The sequence below is a fragment of the Rhinopithecus roxellana genome, chromosome 10 (assembly GCF_007565055.1).
Source record: "Rhinopithecus roxellana isolate Shanxi Qingling chromosome 10, ASM756505v1, whole genome shotgun sequence".
Lineage (NCBI taxonomy): Eukaryota > Metazoa > Chordata > Mammalia > Primates > Cercopithecidae > Rhinopithecus > Rhinopithecus roxellana.
Genome location: NC_044558.1, coordinates 2645981 through 2665623, shown reverse-complemented (window position 1 = coordinate 2665623; position 19643 = coordinate 2645981). Strand labels below are relative to the sequence as shown.

The following is a 19643-nucleotide window of genomic DNA, read 5'->3' as shown; positions in this document are numbered from 1 at the left end:
GTTGGGAAACAACGGGTTGCAACGCCGAGCTGGTCTGAGACATGAAGAGGGGTGAACTACCAGGGTTTCAAGGTTGGAGGGCGTTAGGTCGGGCCTCCGGGGGGTGTGGGGTTGAGGCTGTGTTATTCCACAAATTGCATCCCAATTTTGCACAACTGAGCAAGAAAACCCCCCTCAACCTTCCTTGAAACTAACATTAAGGTAGTGGTTAGGTGTTAAAAACTGTTCCATGTACTTTACTGGTTTAACTCGACAACTGTATGAGGTATACATGAGAAACCCGCATCCCACAGAAGTTCACTTGCTCAAGGTCACAGAGCCATTAAGCAGTGGTACTTGCAGTTTTGCAGCCTCTCATTTTCCACAGGTGGAAGTCATCGCTGGCCAGGCACACACTGTACCCACACATAACCCAGTTCTTCAGTGGGGTATCAGGACACCACATAGCCCTTAATTTTTAAGGGTGCCAGGCTCCTACTGCACACACTCATCCACCTGCACCTACACCCACACCGAACCAGAGCACTAAAATACAAGGAAACTTTTATTTTCAGTTTTCATCAAGAAATTTGCTGTGGTTTTTTATGCTTTTGGTTTTTTTTTTTTTTTTTTTTTTCCCACTTTATTTCATTTAGCCGCTCAGTGGCTAGAGCCGCTGGGTTCCTGGTATTAAAAAGATGCCAACAGAGGTAGCTGTGTCTCGCCCAGGGGCCCAGCCCACTCTGAATACCCCCAAAAAAGGAGAAAAGAAAACACAAAATAAACCAACAAAATAAAACCAAAAGGAGGAAAAAATTCAGATCATTTTCTTCAAGCCTGGCAGGAACCCACAACAGTTTGTGTGTAACAGGCGTTACAGTGGGGAAAAGCCAGGGTCCAGAAGGCCAGCCCGCCAGCTCCTGCAGATGGCGCCGGCGCTACTGCTGCATGTCTCTCCTGCAGGAAGGGCACCACCGCCCCTCACTCCCTCCCCTCCCCCAGTGCGCTGGGGCTGTTCCTTTACAACATGGAAGATGGGCAGAAGGAAGGTGAGGGTCTCTCAGGCCCCCCGGGGAGAAGCTGGGACAAGAGAAAGTGAGGAAGGTCACTGCTCAGTGGTGGAGGTGGTATCAGTCTGCATCTTCACTGCTGCTGGGCTACCTAGAGAAGGAGACCCAAGGAGTCAGAATTCCAGATGATAGGAATCCACCCAATCTCAAGGGAATTCACTGACAGCCTACCCACCCAGTATGTAAAGCTAGGGACATACAACAAAGTTACAAGCTCCAGAATGGTTCTGCAGGAAGAGGTGGTGTCAAGAAGAAAATGGTCCTACCTGCTGTGGGGTAGGTTCGGGTGCCCGGTTTGCCAGGCGGCTGAGAATGTTTCGCTCTGACATCTGTAACCTCACAGCAACTGGGGGAATTCGGGCAATGGTAGCTGGGAGTCGAGTCACATCGGCTTTCATGTCACTCAGCAGTTCTTCCAGCTGTTTCAGAACTGCAAAGGAAGAAAAAGAGGTGGTGAGCTGTGGTGGCCAAGACTGAGCTCCCTCTACCCTAGGGGACCAGCATCACTTCTCAGTAACCAAGTGACTGTGATGTGTTATCTTCTGTCACCTGACCTGACCTCCACCATGTTCAAATTCCTGCTCCTCATATTCCAGTTCCAACTGTTCATGATTTTGTGCTCTTAAAAGTCACCTAAACCTTCACTATCCCTATTACTGTATTTCCTCTTCTTGAGAAGCTTATTCCTGTTTTTTCTCTTCTCTACCTTCAGCATCTGTCTCCCACCTCCATTATAACGGCATTCTTTTCCTTATTTCACCCTCCGCCTCCTCATAACCTTTTACTTTAATTAGAAACAAAATGTTGAAAGGGGTCTAGAATTTGAAGGGATCTTTTATCACCTGAAGTTACCTCTAAAGTATCCCAAATGACACTATATTATTCTGCTTTGCTTTCCATCTCAAGAACCTGAATATATTTAAAGTTAAAAGAGGTGGCCGGGCGCGGTGGCTCATGCCTGTAATCCCAGCACTTTGAGAGGCAGAGGCAGGTGGATCATCTGAGGTCAGGAGTTCGAGACCGGCCTGGCCAACATGGTGAAACCCCATCTCTACTAAAAATACAAAAAATTAGCCAGGCATGGTGGCGGGCGCCTGTAATCCCAGCAACTTGGGAAGCTGAGGCAGAAGAATCACTTGAACCCGGGAGGCGGAGGTTGTGGTGAACTGAGATCACGCCATTGCACTCCAGCCTGGGCAACAAGAGCAAAACTCCATCTCAAAAAACAAACAAACAAAAAAACAAAATTAGCAGGGCATGGTGGCAACACGCCTGTAATCCCAGCTACTCAGGAGGCTGAGGCAGGAGAATCACTTGAACCTGGGAGGCAAAGGTTGCAGTGAGCCAAGATCACGCCATTGCACTCCAGCCTGGGCAACAAGAGCAAAACTCCGCCTCAAAAAAAAAAGGGGGGGGGGGACCAGGGCGGGGCACGGTGGCTCACGCCTATAATGCCAGCACTTTGGGAGGCAGAGACAGGGAGACTACTTGAAGTCAGTCTGAGACCAGCTTTGCCAACATGGTAAAACCCCATCTCTACTAAAAATACTAAAAATACAAAAACTAGCTGCAAGGGGTGGCGCATGCCTATAGTCCCAGCTGCTCGGGAGGCTGAGGCAGGATAATTGCTTGAACCCAGGAGGCAGAGGTTGCAGTGGGCCAAGATCACGCCATTGCACTCCAGCCTGAGCAACAGAGCTAGACTCCATCTCAAAAAGAAAAAAAAAAGGTGGCCGGGTACAGTGGCACATATTTGTAGTTCCAGCTACTCAGGAGGCTGAGGCAAGAGGATCACTTGAGTCCAGGAGTTCAAGACCCACCCGGGCAAAATGTTGAGAGCCCATCTCTTTTTTCTTTTCCGGAGTCTCACTGTGGTGCCCAGGCTGATAGCCCGTGCAATGGCATGATCTTGGTTTACTGCAAACTCCACCTCCCAGTTTCAAGCGATTCTCTTGCCTCAGCCTCCTGAGCAGCTAGGATTACAGGCATGCGCCACCTGCCCAGCTAATTTTTCTATTTTTAGTAGAGACGGGGTTTCACCATGTTGGCCAGGCTGGTCTCGAACTCCTAACCTCGTGATCCACCCGCCTTGGCCACTCAAAGTGCTGAGATTACAGACGTCAGCCACCGCGCCCAGCCAAGAGCCCACCTCTTAAAAAAAAAAAAAAAAAAAAAAGAGGCAAAGTACTACTGTCCTTGATTGCCTCTAAGATATTAACTTCCCAAGGATGGCAAAGGTCCCTATCACCTCCTAAACTCCCAAAGGAGCTCTGAAAAAGGTTTGAAAACAAATATATGTACATTGGGATGCAGTTAGATGAGGGAGGAGGCCTCATCAGCAGGAGGCAGGGGAGCCACTGGCTACCTTTGTGCAGGACTGCATTGGCTGGCTTGTTTCCTGCCATTGACTCCTTGGACAGGTGCTGATGACTTTCCGCCAAACACTCCACCTCAGCAAAGCGGGTGTTGAGGGCCATGGAAGGGTGAGAAGGGTCTTCTGACATGTTCAAGTAAGCAGCCCGGCGCAGCTGTTCCTCAATCACCAAAGCTTGTTCTAAGAGCTGGACAAGGGATAAGAGGAAATGGGAGTTCGACTGATAACTCACTATGCTCACTTCTGACTGGCCTCTCAGCTCACCTCATTGTTTCTGATAGTAATAAGAACCTATGAATAATTTCATGGACAACTCATTCCCACACCCAGCAGTTTAACTTTGCCTTGACCCTTTTTTCTTTCCCTTTTTCAATGTCCTCGTTTTTAAAACTTTTTACCCTTTAGGTTCTCTTATACAAAAGCGATAAAAACTCAATTTAGAAAACAGAGTATCAAAAATTAACAACAGATAATCCCACCTTCTAGAAATACATCCTGATGTTTTTCTTTTTAGGTTTTTTTGTGCATAGTTTTTTACATAACTGAGATCATACTATATACATATCCATATTATGTTTTCATTTAGTTACACAGTTAAACATCTTCCTTTTTATCATCTACTCTTTATCAACTACTCTTCAAAAACACGTTTTGGCTGGGCACAGTGGCTCACACCTGTAATCCCAGCACTTTGGGAGGCCGAGACGGGCAGATCACTTGAGGTCAGGAGTTCAAGACCAGCCTGGCCAACATGACAAAACCCCATTTCTACTAAAAACACAAAAATTAGCAAGGTATGGTAGTGCACACCTGTAACTGCTGCTGCTCAAGAGGCTGAGGCAGAATAATGCTTGAACCCGGGAGGCAAAGGTTGCAGTGAGCCGGGATCGTGCCACTGCACTCCAGCCTGAATGACAGAGGGAAACTCTGTCTCAAAAAAAGAGGGTTATTTTGCTATTTTAAAATATTTTTGTTTTTTATTTCCTCTTATCGCCATCTCACTTCCATTCCTCTGAAAAGCAACCTTTCTAATATAGTAATACTGGGGCTTTTTGTGTAGGTTTTTAGACTGTGTTTTTGTTTCGTATGTATGTTTCTAAGTTACAGAATGATGTTTTCTGTACCTATAAAATGCTTTTTCTTCTCCCACTACATACTTTTTAAAAGGTACACTTATGTTGTATGCACATGATTTTTGTTGCTTCTGTTGTTTAATGCCCCATGATATGAATACATGTTTTACCTATGCATTCTCCTAATGCTGAACATTTAGGTTGCCTCTAGGCCCCCATCACCAAAAATCATACTGCAAAAACACTCATGCATATGTCACCTGATGCAGCTGTATTAAAGGTTCTTTGAAATATATCCCAAGAGGCAGAATGTTGGTTCTTAATTTATGAAAAGATTTTAATTACTTAAAAAATATATTCATAAAACCTATGACTCAACATATGAGATTTCTCATGCCCTTCTCCTCTCCTAGTGTCTGCCAGCACTTCTATGCAGATGACTTGATGCTTCTCAAACATGTACCTTGAGCACTGGTTCTGATCCTACTAGTGTATGGTGATGGGGGTAGGAGTGGGAGGGGTGCTGATTTGTGAGAAATACCAAAAGAGTTGTCTAAAATTTGGTATCATTCTTTTCTACAAACTGCTCTCTCTCTCTTCTTAAATGACAATTCAACTTTCCAGTTGGACTCAGGCTCAAAATGTTATTTTCAGTCTTACTCTGTACTTCAAATCCAGTAAGTCAGGAGTTGGCGAGCTACAGCCTGTGGGCCAGCTCTGCCCCACCACCTGTTTTTATATGGCTGAAGAGCTAAGAATGGGTTTTACATTTTAAAATGGTTGGCAAAAAGTCAAAACAAGACTATTTCATGCCATTTAATGAGAATTATACAAAATTCAAATTGTAATATCCATAGATGAAATGCTGAAACACATCCTAACTTATTTATGTATCCCCTGTGGCTGCTTTCACACAACGAAGATGGAGTTAAGTATGTACAACAGAGACCACATGTCCCACAAAGCCTGAAGCCTATCTGGCCCTTTAATAGAAAAGGTTTGGTTGGGTGCAGTGGCTCACGCCTGTAATCCCAGCACTTTGGGAGGACAAGGCGGGCAGGTCACCTGAGGTCCAGAATTTGAGACCAGCCTGGCCAATATGGCAAAACCCCATCTCTATTAAAAACACAAAAATTAGCCAGGCATGATGGTACATGCCTGTAATCCCACCTACTCAGGAGGCTGAGGTAGGAGAATTGGTTGAACCCGGGAGGCGGAGGTTGCAAGTGAGCTGGGAGATGTCCCCACTGCACTCCAACCTGGGCAACAGAGCGAGACTGTCTCAAAAAAAAAAAGGGGGGGGTTTTATTAACCATTTTTGGTTTGCAGAGGGGAAAAAACGTTTACTGACCCCTACAATAAGTCACTAAGTCCAGTAAATTCTTTGGTGTTTTGTTTCCTTTATCTTTACCCTTTTCATTTTCCACAACCAGCATCACAGCCCAGACCCTTAACACCTCATGATTATATGATAGTTTTATAATCTTATGAATGCTGTTTCCATTTCCCTTGGTCCTATCAAAACTCTGCTCACAAACTTTCAGTGGCTGCCCATTAACAATAGGGTAAAGTCCAAACTCTCTTATCTGGTGCCAAGAACCCACCTACTGACCTCTAGCTCTTCCACCTTTCTCTTTCCAACCTACCTCCCAACCATCACCCAACACAAATGTTTCCCCACAGCTCAACTGGGCTATTTGCTGTTTCCAGACATACTAAACTTTGCTGCCTCATGTCTTTGCCCAACCTAATCCCTTTGTTCAGATATCCTTCTGTTCCTACCAAAAAATCTCCATCGCATTCCTCAAAACTTCATTCCAATGCCATCTTCTCCATAAAGCCATTTGTGAGTTCCCTCCATACTCCAAATCCTCTGGAGAACTTTTTTTTTTTTTTAAAGACAGGGTCTCGGATGGCACAGTGGCTCAGGCCTGTAATCTCAGCACTTTGGGAGGCCGAGGCGGGCAGACCACGAGGTCAAGAGATCGAGACCATCCTGGCCAATATGCTAAAACCCCGTCTCTACTAAAAATACAAAAATTAGAGGCTGAGGCAGGAGAATCACTTGAACCCAGGAAGCAGAGGTTGCAGTGAGCAGAGATCACGCCGCTGCACTCCAGCCTGGCAACACATCAAGACTCTGTCTCAATTAAAAAAAAAAAAAAATAGCATCTCACTCTAATGCCTAGGCTGGAGTGCAGTGGCACAATCTAGGCTCATTGCAGCCTCCCAAGTAGCTGGAACTACAGGTGCACGCCACCAGAATTGGTGAATTTTTGTATTTTCTGTAGACGTGGCATTTTGCCATGTTGCCCAAGCTGGTCTCGAACTCCTGGACTCAAGCAATCGGTTATTTTAAAATGCTGGGATTAGCCACTGTGTCTGCCTCTCTGAGAACTTTTTCTTTTCTTTTTTGAGATGAGTCTCGCTCTGTCACCAGACTGGAGTGCAGTGGTGGGATCTTGGCTCACTGCAACCTCCGCCTCCTGGTTTCAAGCAATTCTGGATAACTTTTTTATGCCAATCAGCAATCTCTCTCCTGATATGCAGAATGGCATTCATTTGATTACACATGTGCTCCTACTTGAAACTGAAAGCTCCTTGAAAGCAGATACCATGCTTTGTCTCTTTATCCCTGGGCACATCATTGCTAAGTACATAATACTTGAAGGCTTATTAGTGTACATTTCTTCCCCGATTATACTCAGCTTATGAGACAACAGACATGTCTCTTTTTTTTTTGAGACAGAGTCTCACTCTGTTGCACAGGCTGGAGTGCCATGGCACAATCTTAGCTCAATGAAATCTCCACCTCCCGGCTTCAAGCAATTCTCCTGCATCAGCCTCCCAAAGTGCTGGGATTACAGGCGTGAACCACCGTGCCTGGCCCACACAGCTACTCTTTAGCCCAGAAAAAAGAACCAGGCCAGGCACAGTGGCTCACGCCTGTAATCCCAGCAATCTGGGTGGCCAAGGCAGGTGGATCACTTGAGGTCAGGAGTTTGAGACTAGCCTAGCAACATGGTAAAACGCCATCTCTACTAAAAATACCAAAAACAGCTGGGTGTGGTGGCGGGCACCTGTAATCCCAGCTACTCAGGAGGCTGAGGCAGGAGAATCACTTGAACCCAGGACACAGAGGTTGCAGTGAGAAAGAGACTGCATTCCAGCCTGGATGACAGAGACTCTGTCTCAAAAAAGAACCAGCAGCCCACTGACTGATACAGTTCTACCTCTTCAGAGATGCAATTCAATCCCACCTCTGTATCGTTCCTGAATACTCCAATCTACAGTGTTCCCCAAACAAACCCCTCTGCACTAGTGTCGCTCATTGGACCATAGTCACCTACAGCTCATGTACAGTTAGTTAACTTTCAAGTCTGTGTGTCTTCAACCCTAATGTGTAAGTTACTTGGAAGCAAAGCCTTCCACAGAATGAAGAAAGTGAGAACGGTGCGCTGGATGGACAGACTCCCTCCGCTGCCGGACATTATGCACTTTCAAGTTTGTCACTTAAGCAATCAATATATTCCTCCCCAACCGCTCACCTTAAACCTTCGAGCTAGAAATTTATTCTTGATCTCTAAGAAATTGCCACGGTTCATTTCACCCTTGAAAGGCTCATTGAGGATGGCATAGCGTGGGTCATTCTGGATGTCTTGCCACCGGGCATAGCCATGGCTATTGGAAAAGTGCTCAGGAAAAACAAAACAAGAAAAGTAAGAACCTCAAACTAAGAGACCTTCAGAACCTTTCACCAAAAGCCTCAATCCAGATTCAGGCAAAGGATACTTTATGATGCCGGCTAGTAGCCAGTAGTCATGCCGTCGATGCCAGATCTCGTAAGTCTTCTTGGTAACTGTGGCTGCCCGCTCTTCATTCTGCCAAAGGGAGTGCAACTCTGAGGAGGAATTTAGGGAAGGTGGGGGGGGGGGGGGCGGGAAGCAAACATCTGTGAGAATTGAAAATGCTACTTATTCTTGTCCCCCACCATCCCCTATCCCTGGATCCATCTTTATATAATTTGCTTCTGGCTTTCTCCACAGAACCCAGGGGAGTACACTATCAGTTTGGCATTCCCTCATCGAACAGAGGTAAAGTCCCTGTACCGTGGTTTCTGACAAGAACCCCAATTTCACACCAGATCCTTCTAACCCTGGTGGGCCCCTCATTTCCATACCAGTAAAACCACCATCTGCAATGTTGAACATGAAACGCTGTTTAATATTTTTCTTCTGTTTCTCATCATTCAGGTCCTTGGGGGTCTCTCCATTCTGAAGCATCACCTCTTTTTTCTCTTCTTCTTCTTTCTTCTCTTCTACAGAATGTAAGAAAGAAAAATGTCAGTTCCAGCCAAAGCCCAGCACCATCGCCCTGACCCAGAACACTGTATGCTACAAGAATCCATCCACCTCCACCCCTTCTCCACCTGGGTGTCTCTCAGACCCAGAAAATGGTGCCATTGGCCCACTGACAACTAAATGCGGGGACAGGTGCAGTCTTTTGGGATAAAATGGCTAGATGAGTATGGACAGGGAGGCAGGGCAGATACAGTCCTTGCTTCTGGTTTTAGAGTTCTTCTAAACCACAATCAACTTCTTCAAACACCCACCTTTGTCTTCTACCACAATAGGGGTCAGATCTATTGCTGACTTTTCCTCTACCTTCTCTACGTCAGCAACACCTAGGGGAAGAAATGTTATTGAAAATATACCTAAAGGAAGAACATTCTCCTCTGTTCCACACTATTATCCAATTGGATACACCTATATCTAAATGTCTGCGATTACAGTAATGTCAGCTGGGCATGGTGGCTCATGCCTGTAATCCTAGCATTTTGGGAGACAGTAGCGGGCAGATCACTTGAGGTCAGGAGTTCAAGACCAGCCTGGCCAACATGGGAAAACCCAATCTCTATTAAAAATACAAAAACTAGCCGGGTGCGGTGGCTCATGCCTGTAATCCCAGCACTTTGGGAGGCCAAGGTGGGTAGATCACCTGAGGTCAAGAGTTAGAAACCAGCCTGGACAACATGGTGAAACCCCGTCTCTACTAAAAATACAAAAATTAGCCAGGCGTGGTGGCTCACGCCTGTAATCCTAACACTTTGGGAGGCCAAGGTGGGTGGATCTCAAGGTCAGGAGTTCGTGACCAGCCTGGCCAACATGGTAAAACCCCGTCTCTACGAAAATACAAAAATTAGCCAGGCATGGTGGCGCGTGCTGTAATCCCAGCTACTCAGGAGGCTGAGGCAGGAGAATTGTTTGAACCCAGGAGGTGGAGGTTGCAGTGAGCCAATATCGTGCCACTGCACTCCTGCCTGGGCAACAGAGTGAGACACTATCTCAATAAATAAATAAATAAATAAATAATTAGCTGGGCATGGTTGTGGAATGCCTGTAATCCCAATTACTCGGAGGCTGAGGCAGAAGAATCGCTTGAACCCGGGAGGCCCAAGTTGCAGTGAGCAGAGATCGTAACACTGCACTCCCGCCTGGGTGACAGAGTGAGACTCCATCTCAAAAAATAAAAATAAATAAAGTCATAAGAGATAGGAAAACCTGCCACCTAAAATCAAGGGTGCAGGATTCTTCAGTGTATCACTTCCTCCTGCTATCTCTACAGCCCCAGTGAAAATTCATGAGTGACCATGGTTCACACAGGGATCTGTAGTGCTTAAAAATATGGATACCAGCCAGGCACAGTAGCTCACGCCTATAATCCCAGCACACTGAGAGGGCAAGGCAGGTGGATCACCTGAGGTCAGGAGTTCGAGACCAGCCTGACCAATATGGAGAAACCCCCTCTATTAAAAAATACAAAATTAGCTAGGCATGGTGGCACATGCCTGTAATCCCAGTTACTCAGGAGGCTGAGGCAGGAGAATCGCTTGAACTCAGGAGGCGGAGGTTGCCGAGATCACGCCATTCATTACACTCCAGCCTGGGCAACAAGAATGAAACTCCTTTTTTTAAAAAAAGAAAAAAGAAAAAAAAAGAAAAAAAAGGCCAGGCACAGTGGCTCATGCCTGTAATCCTAACAATTTGGGAGGCCAAGGCGGGCGGATCACGAGGTCAGGAGATTGAGACCAGCCTGGCCAACATGGTTAAACCCTGTCTCTACTAAAAATACAAAAATTAGCTGGGCATGATGGCGTACGCCTGTAATCCCAGCTACTCGGGAAGCTGAGGCAGGAGAATCACTTGAACCAGGGAGGTAGAGGTTGCAGTAAGCCAAGATTGCACCACAGCACTCCAGCCTGGCAACAGCGCGAGACTATCTCAAAAAAAAAAAACCATGTGGATACCTTTACCTTTGGGCTCTGTCTCCATAGGTTCCTCTGTTCTCTCCTTCACCTCTGCCTTTTCCACTTTCTCCTCTCCCTCAGGGGGTTCAGCAACGACCTTTTCATCCTCTGAGGCAGGGGCAGGGGGCTGTGTACACTTCAAAGGAAAAAAAACAAAAACAAAACAGATGAAGCAGACAGGCCAGCAACTACAAGGAAGACTGGACTTACTCATTTGTCTTTAGTGTGGCATTCAGTCACCCCCATCTCTTACCTCAATGGCAGTCTCAGGGGCTACAGATTTAACCTCCTTTTCTCCTTCTATGCTCTCTTCTTCTTTGAGGCTATTTTCCTCTATTTTGATCCCATCTTCTGCAGAACAATAAGAGACAATCAATTAGGAAGAAGGTCCTACATCAGAGAGGTCATTTCTTCCCAGTTTGTCTCATCTTAAATTGTCCTCTCGTGCCTTTAAGAGCCAGCCCTATTCTTAGGACGGCCCTCCTAAACTGAGAGGGAAATTGCTGTGTGTCCTGCCAGACTACCCTGTTAGAACTGAGCACAGGGGAGCAGAAAAATAGGCCAGGACAAAAAAAGAGGAACAGAAAATGACAGGACAGGCAGACTTACCAGCAGGTGGGGCAGGTGCCGGAGTGTTGGGCTGCGTATCCCCTGGAGTGGAGGGTGTAGGAGTCTTTGGGGAGGGTGACCCTGGCTGGGACATTTTCTTGTTTTCCTCTACCTCAGCCAGTTCAGGCATGCTCCAGCGCCCATTAACATGTTCAAACTCCTGAACCTGTAGCAATGGGACAAGAAGTTGAAGACCGAATTCCAGCTGCAGGCTCCTTTCCTATTGGCCTTCCACTCTCCACCTCCTGGGTTCAAGCAATTCTCCTGCCTCAGCCTCCTGAGTAGCTGGGATTACAGGTGCCCACCACCACACGCAGCTAATTTTTGTATTTTTAGTAGAGATAGGGTTTCGCCATGTTGGCCAGGCTGGCCTCAAACTCCTGACCTCAAGTGATCTGCCCGCCTTGGCCTCCCAAAGTGCTGGGATTACAGGTGTGAGCCACTGCGCCTGGCCCCCTAGAAACTTTTAACAATGGCAAGTGGCTCAGGGCTCACCTTCTTGCGAATCAAAGACATAACACCAATTCTAGTAAGGACATGCTGGCGAGACAGGCCTTCTCGGGGGACACCATCAGCAAAGGTCTCAGCCCCATCTGCCCCCGGCTCACATAAATGCCGCATAAAGAGAGAGACATATGCTCTGCGTAAAGAAGTAGAGAAATGAGTTAATCAGGGATCATGCTGACTCTTAAGATTCTTTTTCCATCCCTTTGTGAGGCATCATCACAGGCAATAAGTATGGCTCCACCTTGATGTCAAGCCCACCACGGCACTGGAAGGCTCATCTCCAGACCCCACAAGACCCAGATTCTCTTCCAGGGAAGCAAGGAACACATTACTTTTTTTTTTTTTTTTTTTTTTTTTTTTTGAGATGGAGTCTTGCTCTGTCGCCCAGGCTGGAGTACAGTGGCCGGATCTCAGCTCACTGCAAGCTCCGCCTCCTGGGTTCACACCATTCTCCTGCCTCAGCCTCCCGAGTAGCTGGGACTATAGGCGCCCGCCACCTCGCCCGGCTAGTTTTTTTTGTATTTTTTTAGTAGAGACGGGGTTTCACCGTGTTAGCCAGGATGGTCTCGATCTCCTGACCTCGTGATCCGCCCGTCTTGGCCTCCCAAAGTGCTGGGATTACAGGCTTGAGCCACGGCGCCCGGCCAAGGAACACATTACTAACAGCTTCATCTGCCAACTTCAACAGAGGAAACAGCCCACTTCCCTGCACAGCTGGGCCTAGAACCATGGAATGACCAGCTAGATAGCAGAAGAAGCCCTTGCTCTAGATCAGTTCATGCCAGCCCTCAACTCACTTGAACTCTTTCTCTGATTTGCCTCGCAGATCTCTTACAAGCCACTGGGTAGTAAAAGCATCCTGAGGTGGCATACCATATCGCATAATTGCGTTAAGAAAGGCTTTTCGCTGACGAGCATTAAAACCAAGTACCTAGGGGAAGAAGAAACCCAGATGAGAGGGAGCAGGCTGCACTCCACCAAAGATCCAATATCTATCTGGCACTCACCCACCCTTAGAATTGCATGGCACTTACTTCAATATTCCCACCGACACGGGCCAACAGAGGAGGCAATGGCTTATCTTTATCATTCCGCAGGCCCTTACGACTGGGCCTACGGGGAGCTGCAGGAAGAAAAAGATGAATGAGTGACACGGGTAGGATATGAAACAAAGCAACACTTAGAAAAGCAACAAAAAAGCACAGCCCTCACCTTCTGAACGTTCATCAAAGTCTTCATCACCTTCCTCTGAAGCCACTGAGTAATCGGACTGGTTGTCGGACTGGTCGTCCTGCCAATCTGGAGGGAGAGAGGGCAGATGAGCGGGGCCCACTGCTCTAGTGGAACGGCCCATGGGTGGGGGGCGGGGCCGGCCACACACACCTCGGTCCTCCTGGGAGCCATCATTGTAGTTGACCTGTTTACGGATTCTTTTTCCTTTGCCCAGATTTCGGGCTAGATCTTCTTGCTGCTGCTCATAATGGTGCCGCAGCAATTTCTCCCAGTAGTCAGGATCCACACTTTCTTCCTGTTTAATGATTTCCCGTTCTACCTCCTCTTCCTCCTGGGACAGAGGGAGGGCCAGGACTCAGGAGTGCTGAAGTCAGCGCCACCAGCTACCCCTGGTCCTCATAGTTCCCACTCTGCTAGCTCCTTTTCATGACTGGACTCTTAAATAGTTGGTGTGCCTGTTTGGACCTACGAACTTAGAAGAAATTTAATTGAGAGTACATAGCTCATAATTATGTATAGATTAGCAGTCAGCATAACTCAAGAAAAACATAGGATAGAGCCATTATCACAGGGAAGGATGAAGACACAGAATGCTTTCTTCTAACCCCTTGCACTGGTGCATATACAATCGGAAGATAGCAAAAAGAAAAAAGGTCAGAGCCTTAGCAAGGCAGAATGGAGAAGCTTCTGAAATACTGTAAAAGATTTTCATAAGAGAGAAGAGGGGCCGGGCGCGGTGGCTCAAGCCTGTAATCCCAGCACTTTGGGAGGCCGAGACGGGCGGATCATGAGGTCAGGAGATCGAGACCATCCTGGCTAATACGGTGAAACCCCGTCTCTACTAAAAATACAAAAACTAGCCGGGCGACGAGGCGGGCGCCTGTAGTCCCAGCTACTCAGGAGGCTGAGGCAGGAGAATGGTGTAAACCCGGGAGGCGGAGCTTGCAGTGAGCTGAGAGCCGGCCACTGCACTCCAGCCTGGGCGGCAAGAGCGAGACTCCGTCTCAAAAAAAAAAAAAAAAAAAAAGAGAGAAGAGGACTATAAGCCTTTCTGTTCTTCATGAACTTCATAAAAGCTTACCAACTGTCTGCAAAACAAAAAGAATTATATATAGCCTCTTATGTCCCAAAAATGTTGATACTCCTCTAAAAGTGAATTTTTTTCAGACACTTCAGGCTCACTCACTGATTCCACATCCCTTATACTGGAATTAAACAGCTGCTAATCACGTAACATTAGAAACAACCTAAATGTCCATCATTATGGAACTAGTTAAATAAATTACAATCAGCCCTCTGCATCCATGGGTTCTGCACCTGTGGATTCAAACCACCATAGATGGACAATATTCAGAGAAAAAACAAAATTATGTCTGTACTCAACATGTACAGACTTTTTTCTTGTTATGATTCCCTAATTAATGTGGCATTTACATTGCATTGGTATTACTTTTGTGTTTAAAAGGAAAAAAAAGTTTTTGGGTACATGTATGTGGGTGTACATATACATGTATGAATATATGTATAATTTGTATACACATAGAATATTTTTGTAAAGATATAAAAGGAACTGAAAACATTAGCTGTCCCCAAGAAGGGAACTAAATTGTTAGAGGACAGAAGAGAAAAGAGATACATGTGTGTGTACATATAAATACATAAGTTGTTTTTTTTTGAGAGAGGGTCTAGCTGTGTTGTCTAGGCTAGAGTACAGTGGCATCATTATGGCTCACTGCAGCCTCGACCACCAGGTTTAAGCGATCCACACAGCTAGAACCACAGCATGAGCAACCACACTCAGCTCATGTTTTTATTACTTAGAGACGGAATTTCACCATGTTGCCCAAGTTGGTCTCCAACTCCTGGGCTCAAGCGGCCCTTCCGCCTCAGCCTCCCAAAGTACTGGGATTCTAGGCATGAGCCACCGCGTCTTGCCCTTTCGTGTATTTTGAGCTATCTATTAAAAATAAAACTTAAAGAATTTTTAAAAGAAGTCAACAGCAGCTGCAGTCACTGATCAAAGAACAATGTGTATACTTGTGTAGTCACCAACAAGGATGATCCACTTATCATGTGCTCTCCCGTCAATCACTTCTATTACGTTCACTGCCACTGAAAGGAATGTGAGCATTCTATTAGTAGGGTCGTTTCTGATTGAACACTATAGTATACAGACCTACGTCAGACCATTCAGCCACACTTACATATAAACTGAGGTTGGGCACATTACCTTCAAGAACAAAATCACAGGTGAATATCAGGGAAACACAGCAAGGGGGATGGTTCTGAGGTGGGAGAATGAGAAAAGATGACAGACCACCAGAACCAACGCCAATTCAAAGAATCCTGAGCTGAGTGGTTTACAGCAGACCAGAAGAAAAAGGAAATTTTATTTTTCCATTTCATACTCCTCTACATCATTTGGGAGAGAAAAACATTAAAAAAAGCCACAGATTCCTCACATATTATTTTCTTTTTTTACTACAAAAGACCAAGAAAGAGAAGGGAGGAGAATAAAAAGGTACAGACCGATTCTAATTTTTTTTTTTTTTTTTGAGACGGAGTCTCACTCTGTCGCCGGGCTGGAGTGCAGTGGCGCAATCTCGGCTTCACTGCAACCTCCACCTCCCGGGTTTCAAGTGATTCTCTGCCTCAGCCTCCCAAGTAACTGGGACTACAGGCGCCCGCCACCACACCCAGCTAATTTTTGTATTTTTAGTAGAGACAGGGTTTCACCATGTTGGCCAGGATAGTCTCGATCTCCTGACCTCGTGATCCACCCACCTCGGCCTCCCAAAGTGCTGGGACTACAGGCGTGAGCCACCGCACCTGGCCCGATTCTAACCTTTAAAAAAACACAAGGAGGGGCCGGGCACAGTGGCTCATGCCTGTAATCCCAGCACTTTGGGAGGCCGAGGCAGATGGATCATGAGGTCAGGAGATCGAGACCATCCTGACTAACACAGTGAAACCCCGTCTCTACTAAAAATGCAAAAAATTAGCTGGGCGTGGTGGCACATGCCTGTAGTCCCAGCTATTCGGGAGGCGGAGGCTGCAGTGAGCCAAGATCACGACACTGCTCTCCAGTCTGAGCGAGAGAGCAAGACACTGTCTCAAAAAAAAAAAAGGAAAAACACACACAAGGAGGCCGGGCGTGGTGGCTCATGCCTATAATCCCACCACTTTGGGAGGCCGAGGCAGGCGGATCACTGAGGTCAGGAGTTCTAGAGTACCCCAGCAAACATGGTAAAACCCCGTTTCTACTAAAACTATAAAAAAATTAGCCAGGCATGATGGTGCGTACCTGTAATCTCAGCTACTTGGGAGGCTAAGGCAGGAGAATTGTTTGAACCCAGAAGTGGAGGTTGCAGTGGGCCGTGATCCCACCACTGCACTCCAGCCTGGGCAACAGAGCAAGACTCTGTCTCAAAAAAAAAAAAAAAAACATACGTAAGGCTGGGGCAGTGGCTCACGCCTGTAATCCCAGCACTTTGGGAGGCCAAGGTGGGTGGATCACAAGGTCAGGAGATCAAGACCATCCTGGCTAACATGGTGAAACCTCGTCTCTAATAAAAACACAAAAGAAATGAGACAGGTGTGGTGGCAGGCGCCTGTAGTCCCAGCTACTCGGGAGGCTGAGGCAGCAGAATTGCTTGAACCCGAGAGGCGGAGCTTGCAGTGGGCTGAGATCGCACTACTGCACTCCAACCTGGGGGAGAGAGCGGGACTCCATCTCAAAATAAATAAATAAATAAATAAAATAATAAGCACATAAAAATAAACACAAGGAGACCTGGTGCAGTGGCTAACACCTGTCATTCCAGTGCTTTGGGAGGCCAAGGCAGGAGGACTGCTTAAGGCCAGGAGTTCAAGACCATCCTGGGCAACACAGCAAGACATCGCTAAAAACATTTAAAAAATTAACCAGGTCTGGTAGCACACATCTACTAGGGTCACTCTTCAGCCCAGGAGTTTAAGGTTGCTGAGCTATGATTGTGCCATTGCACTCCAGCCTGGATGACGAAGCAAGACCCTCTTTTTTTGTTGTTTTTTTCTCTTCAGACAGAGTCTGGCTCTGTCACCAGGCTGGAATGCAATGGCGTGATCTCAGCTCACTGCAACCTCCGCCTCCTAGGTTCAAGCGATTCTCCTGCCCCAGCCTCCTGAGTAGCTGGGACTACAGGTGTGCTCCATCATGCCTGGCTAATTTTTTTATTTTTAGGAGAAACTGGGTTTCACCATGTTGGCCGGGCTGGTCTCAAACTCCTGGCCTCAAGTGATCTATCTGCCTGTCTCGGCCTCCCAAAGTGCTGGGATTACAGACTTGAGCCACTACACCTGATAGAGACCCTGTCTCTTAAATAAAAACCAGAAAACACAAAGAGACAGATTATCTAGGATCTTCTGCCTTTTCTCTAGAGAGATGAGGTAGCATTCAAAATTTTATGTGTAAGGTTTAATAAAACACGTAAGAGAAAATGACATTCTGGTAAAGAGCCAAAATAACTGTTGTGAGCATATTTGGTTGTAAGTTTTCTGACAACCAAGGCAAAGATGAAAATCTGATTAGTCATGTTATCAGCCTTGTTTTCAAAGGAAGAGGTGTATCAATTCATCAACGTAAGAATTTGCCTACAGATATTTTCCTCTTGTCTCAAACACCACCTTGGTCTCAATTCCAATTTTCAGACCAATCACCAAGCACCGGATTGCCTTGGATTCATACTCACCCCCATTTCTTCTTCCCGTACCACATACTGGGCCACTTTGAATGAGCTCAAATATTCATTCATGCCCTGCAATTCTGTGTCTTCAGTCTCATCCTGGTTACGGTCCAGCAGCCGTTCAATGGCCTTATCATCGTAGTGGATAACACTGCTATCTTCTCCCTCTTTGTTGTCTCCTCCTATAAAAAATCAAGGGCCCACATCCCCAAAGTCAGCTTCAGCAGCTGCAGTGGAAAAAGCAAGTCCCACAAGACCCTTGGTATCAAAGATTCTCCCTAACCTTTAGAGAGGCCAAGCCCCACACCAAAATGTAAGTTCCTGACTAGCTCACCTCCATCAGTGGCTTCATCCTTGAAAAGTTCCTCAGTGCCAAATTTGAGGATATCATCAAGCTCCTGTTTGGACATAGATCCAGTCTTGGAGCCCAGCCCAGGCCGTACCACTAGATGCGTCAGCATCATTTTCTTCTTTGCCACCTGCGTGATGCGCTCCTCAACTGACGCACGGGTCACAAACCGGTAGATCATTACCTTTTTATTTTGCCCAATCCGGTGAGCTCTGCTAAAGGCCTGGAGTTAAGCAGGAAATAAAACCAGAAATTGTATTTTCCTGGTGCCACTCTTATCCTGACTTCCACATAGTATTCTAAATTCAGCACAAGACAAGGTCCACAGCCTGCCTTCATAGGAAACTTCCTTTTGCACCCCTGCCTCCAGACACCACCCTCTAACATGTTACCCAAAATAGGACCACAGCTAACCAAATTCTCTGGCTTACACAATAAGGTAAACAACACAAAAAGAATCTGTTGTTTCTCACCTAAAAACCTAATTCCAGATGGTAGAATGCTCATAGAGGCCACTATGCCTCTAACATGTTACTTATTAAGGCTGCCTGCTGCCTCTGCTCACCTGAATGTCATTATGGGGGTTCCAGTCAGAGTCATAGATAATAACTGTGTCAGCAGTGGCCAGATTGATTCCAAGGCCCCCAGCTCGAGTGGAAAGCAAGAAGCAGAACTGCTGAGCACCTGGTGCTAATAAAGGAACCAAAAACACCATTAGAAGTGTCTCCTAAATTCCAATTCACAAATGTAGTTTAAAAAACTAAGCCGGGGCAGTGGCTCACGCCTGTAATCTCAGCACTTTGGGAGGCAGACGCAGGTGGATCATTGGAGATCAGGAGTTCAAGACCAGCCTGGCCAACATGGTGAAACCCTGCCTCTACTAAAAATACAAAAATTAGCCAGGCATGGTAGTGTACACCTGTAGTCCCAGCTACTCGGGAGGCTGAGGCAGGATAATCGCTTGAACCTGGTAGGCAGAGTTTGCAGTGAGCAGAGATTGCACCACTGCACTTCGGCCTGGGCAACAGAGCGCGAGACTCCATCTCAAAAAAAAAAAAGAAAAATTAGCTGGGCATGGTGGTGCACACCTGTAGTCCCAGCTACTCAGGAATTTGAGGCAGGAGAATCACTTGAGCCCAAGAGTTCAAAGTTATAGTGAGCTTTGACTGTGCTACTGCAGTCCAGCCTGGGCAACAGGGCAAGACCCCATCTCTTAAAGAAAAACGTCAGAATAGGCCAGGTGCAGTGGCTCACGCCTATAACTCCAACACTTTGGGAGGCTGAGGTGGGCAGATCACCTGAGGTCAGGAGTTCGAGACTAAGCTGGCCAACATGGTGAACTCCTGCCTACTAAAAATACAAAATTAGTCAGGTATGGTGGCAGTCACCTATAATCCCAGCTACTTGGGAGGCTGACG

The 19643-nt window shown here is 46.6% G+C and overlaps 1 protein-coding gene and 1 non-coding gene across 8 annotated transcripts in view; both read right to left on the bottom strand.

Annotated features, from left to right (window-relative positions):
• Window positions 1-526: 526 nt before the first annotated feature.
• Window positions 527-19643, bottom strand: part of CHD4 (chromodomain helicase DNA binding protein 4) — a 37820-nt gene continuing 18703 nt past the window's right edge. For 3 of the 7 annotated variants that reach the window (XM_030938669.1, XM_030938673.1, XM_030938671.1), the window contains exons 23-40: window positions 18791-18915; window positions 18211-18448; window positions 17883-18058; window positions 13303-13483; window positions 13132-13218; window positions 12954-13042; window positions 12717-12850; window positions 11908-12052; window positions 11413-11578; window positions 11057-11154; window positions 10810-10939; window positions 9109-9180; window positions 8677-8814; window positions 8289-8397; window positions 8045-8177; window positions 3412-3610; window positions 1316-1479; window positions 527-1140 (exon numbers count right to left, since the gene is read on the bottom strand). In XM_030938669.1, the coding sequence (XP_030794529.1) occupies window positions 1123-1140; window positions 1316-1479; window positions 3412-3610; window positions 8045-8177; window positions 8289-8397; window positions 8677-8814; window positions 9109-9180; window positions 10810-10939; window positions 11057-11154; window positions 11413-11578; window positions 11908-12052; window positions 12717-12850; window positions 12954-13042; window positions 13132-13218; window positions 13303-13483; window positions 17883-18058; window positions 18211-18448; window positions 18791-18915 (2402 nt within the window). In that variant the 3' untranslated portion in view covers window positions 527-1122. Of the gene's footprint in view, window positions 1141-1315; window positions 1480-3411; window positions 3611-8044; window positions 8178-8288; window positions 8398-8676; window positions 8815-9108; window positions 9181-10809; window positions 10940-11056; window positions 11155-11412; window positions 11579-11907; window positions 12053-12716; window positions 12851-12953; window positions 13043-13131; window positions 13484-17882; window positions 18059-18210; window positions 18449-18790; window positions 18916-19643 lie in introns of all 7 variants that reach the window. The other 4 variants (XM_030938670.1, XM_030938672.1, XM_010385936.2 and 1 more) reach the window with 4 other exon arrangements.
• On the bottom strand, window positions 11237-11373 carry LOC115900201. Its single transcript, XR_004059870.1, has one exon.